Source organism: Tupaia chinensis, unplaced genomic scaffold, assembly GCF_000334495.1.
Source record: "Tupaia chinensis unplaced genomic scaffold, TupChi_1.0 Scaffold150175_1, whole genome shotgun sequence".
Lineage (NCBI taxonomy): Eukaryota > Metazoa > Chordata > Mammalia > Scandentia > Tupaiidae > Tupaia > Tupaia belangeri.
The window spans coordinates 851142-854218 of record NW_006210013.1 but is presented as its reverse complement, the minus strand read 5'-3'; the positions used below and the strand labels follow the sequence as shown (position 1 = coordinate 854218).

At 55.0% G+C, this 3077-nt stretch overlaps 1 protein-coding gene across 1 annotated transcript in view; it reads right to left on the bottom strand.

Moving 5' to 3' along the window:
- Window positions 1-3077, bottom strand: part of CAPN2 (calpain 2) — a gene marked incomplete at its 5' end in the record, with an annotated part of 75241 nt that overhangs the window by 43912 nt on the left and 28252 nt on the right. The window contains 2 exon segments of the mRNA XM_014585641.1: window positions 857-940; window positions 2073-2241. Of these exon segments, the coding sequence (XP_014441127.1) occupies window positions 857-940; window positions 2073-2241 (253 nt within the window).

Here is a 3077-nt window from a genome sequence, read left to right as displayed (position 1 = left end):
CCCGGTGGCTTAAACTCACGCCGGGCGCGTGTGCGTGCATGCCCAAGATCCCGAGAGGAGAATGGAGGAGAAGGGACTGCGGCATGACCATCCCCCCTGGGGGGTGATTTCTCGCTTTCTGTCTCTATGTCTCTCTCTGTCTGGCGAGCGCACGCGCCCTACAGTGAAAATCTCTCAAAAAAAATGTAATTAAAAAAAACTAAGGTTAAAAAAGAACACTGTACATATTAGAAGATCTGGGGTCTGGCCTGCTGTGTGAACTTGGGTGGCTGGGTAATATTTACAGCGACAATAGTAATACCTACGAGGAGAGCCGCATACTTCTACACAGCAATGTGCCGGGCACTGTCTGAGCACTTTCTCTCTGTTAACTTGATTGGCTCACCAAAACCATTACAATGGAAATGATTATCATTTCCATTTTAAAGATGAGAAAACCAAGGACCAGAGAGTTCAAGCAACTTGCCCTGGCCCCAGAGCTGGTAAGAGACAGAGTCAGATTCGAACATGAGCAATAATGCTTTGTGGTATCACATGTGAAAGCCCTGTAAAGAGTAGAATAAAACCCTGGGCAGAGGCCGGGTGTCTTAACTCTTTTTAGCTTCGTCCTCTGGAACTCGAAGACTGAGAGCCCCTGGCGCCAGCCACTGAGGCCAGCAGAGGGCAGGGCGGCGCGCCAGCCCTGGCTCAGGAAGGCCCAGCCTTCTCTCTATCCTGCCTAAATTTAGGAAGGTGCAAGGCCTGGGTGGAAAGTGGACGCTGGAGAAGCCGGGCCCTCCCGGGCGGTCATAGGCAACAGTGCGCTGTGGCCACTGTGTTAGCGCCAGTGGGACCCTGCGCATCGGGCGGCTGTTACCTCCTCGGCCCCGGTGACTGAGTACGCATGCCCCTTCACCAGCTTCTGGTACGTGATGGCCTCCGAGTCCGCGGCGCTGGTGATCTGCAAACAACAGCAATCAGCCGGGCGCAGTACCCCACTTCTCTCCAGTCCTACAGCAAACGCCTTCCCAGCGCTGGCCTGGCCAGAGCACGAGGGCAGGGGACGTGGCCTGTGGAAGGAGGCACAGGCCGGCGCTTTCCCGACCTGGCCTCCCTTTTCCCAGGTAGCTTTCAGACGCCCACCCACCAAAAACAACCCCAAGCTGAGAAGAGTGAGAAAGGGCACAGCTTGGAGAGAGGGCCGGTGGGGGCAGGTGGGTCTCAGGGGCTCAGGACAGACACCAGGCAGCACTGGGTGGCCCAGTTGTGCTGAGCCCGTGTTGTGCCCTATGCCCAGTCCAGCCGCATGGCCTCCACTATGAAGGCTCTTTGCTTCCAGGCTGAGTTAAGAATTTGCACCTTCTCAAAGCCACTCCTTCCCGGATCGGTTCTAATGAGGGTTGCTCTTTTTCCCAGGTACAGGGAAGACGGGCTGTAAGGACAAAGGTCTTTTGCCTCAGTCTGGTCTACAGTATAAGTGAGAGTCTGCCCAGAGGGTCTGAAGATACTGTAGCCTGGAGAGCCCGGCTTCTTATCTGTCCCTTTCTGAGACCAACATCCCAGATAGAATGGAGTTCAGGTGCTGGAATCAGCGTTTGTCTCAAGGCTCCTGGGGACCTTGGTCACCTCCCGGTCCTGGTGAGGCCTGCCAGCAAAGCTATTAGGGCAGGTGAACAGCCATAATGCTTCCTTCCTGTGCCTCCTGCAAGTCTCCCCACTTAACCCTGGGGAAGGTGAGGGCCTCTGGGCTCCAGGTACCAGCTCTGCAGATGGGGGATAAGGTGTCAGGACCAGCAGAGGGTAGAGGTTCTTGGGACACCTGTGGTCTGGAGGGTACGAGTGATTCAGAGCAGGTTGAGAAGGAAATGAGTTGGAGAGGGAAGGGGTGGTGGTGGGGGGGGAGGCGCCATCCCTTTATCAATTGCACCGGGACATCCTGGCTGTTGCTTGGCAACCCCTGGCTTCTGGGTGATGCGTAATCTGGTAGACAGGAATGGGTTGTGTTCTAAAAGTGGTGGCTTTCCTCGGGCATTGTGGGAGCCTCCCCTCGGCGAGAGCAGATGGGGTGGGTTGGGAGGAAAGCCTGGGCTTACGTCGATGGAGCAGCCAAGGAGAGAGCCTTTCAGCAGAGCCTTCTGGATAATCCTGAACAGATCGGGAGGGGGCTTCTTCAACTCGTACCACTCAGCGATGCCTCCTGTGAAGTCCTCGAAGCCCTCGGTGGTGGCTCCCCCTGAGAGGGCTTCATAACACCCGTTGATCCTGTAGGAGAGGATTAGATGCTTGGCCACCAAGGACCCTGCTGATGCCATTGTCTCTCTCAAGTGAGCCCCTGACTCCCTAGAGCCCCTTGTTTGAGGCTCCAGGGACCCTCCACTCATGTTCTTTTGGGCTTTGTCTCCATCTCGGGGTACCCTTGGAGGCAAGGTACCTTTGTGTTGTGTTTGTTTGTTTGTTTTTAAATCTCACAGAACTTTGGAGATGGCAGGACCTTTAGTGATTTATCTCTCTGGGCCAACTTGCTGTATTGATTCTTTCTACATCCTGACAGGAAAGGGGAGGTCTGCTAATTGACGGTTTGCATTTGTAGCTTCAAAAAAGACAACAATCCAGTAGCAAAAGCAGAGAGGCACTGGGCCAGCACGGGGGTACTGCTGGCTCAGAGCTTCCTCAGCTCCGGTTTGTGAACAGTGGGGCTTAGAAGCATAGCAAAGGCCCTGGGTTCTCCAGGCTAGCTGTGTGCAGGGGACCTCTTCTTCCTAGCCTGGGGGTACCACGTTGAGGTCTTAGAGAGAGAACACTGCAATGGAAGGAGCCCCGGCAGTATGGCCACACAAGGCCTGTCTGGAGGGGGCTAACCAGGGCTTCCTACTGAGTGAGACCAACTTGACTCAGAGCAGTCCAGGTGGGGAGCAGCTCCCAGGAGGATGGGGAACTACTTCTAATTAACCGTACCCTATATCTGGGTAAGTTTCCACGATGTCCCTACCTCTGCAATGGAGAGTTTTGCCCACTGGCAAAACCTCTGCTGTTTTAGTTGACAAGATTGTAATACGGCAGGGGCAGCCAGGGGGCAAAAGGGCGGGGGACACCTTTGG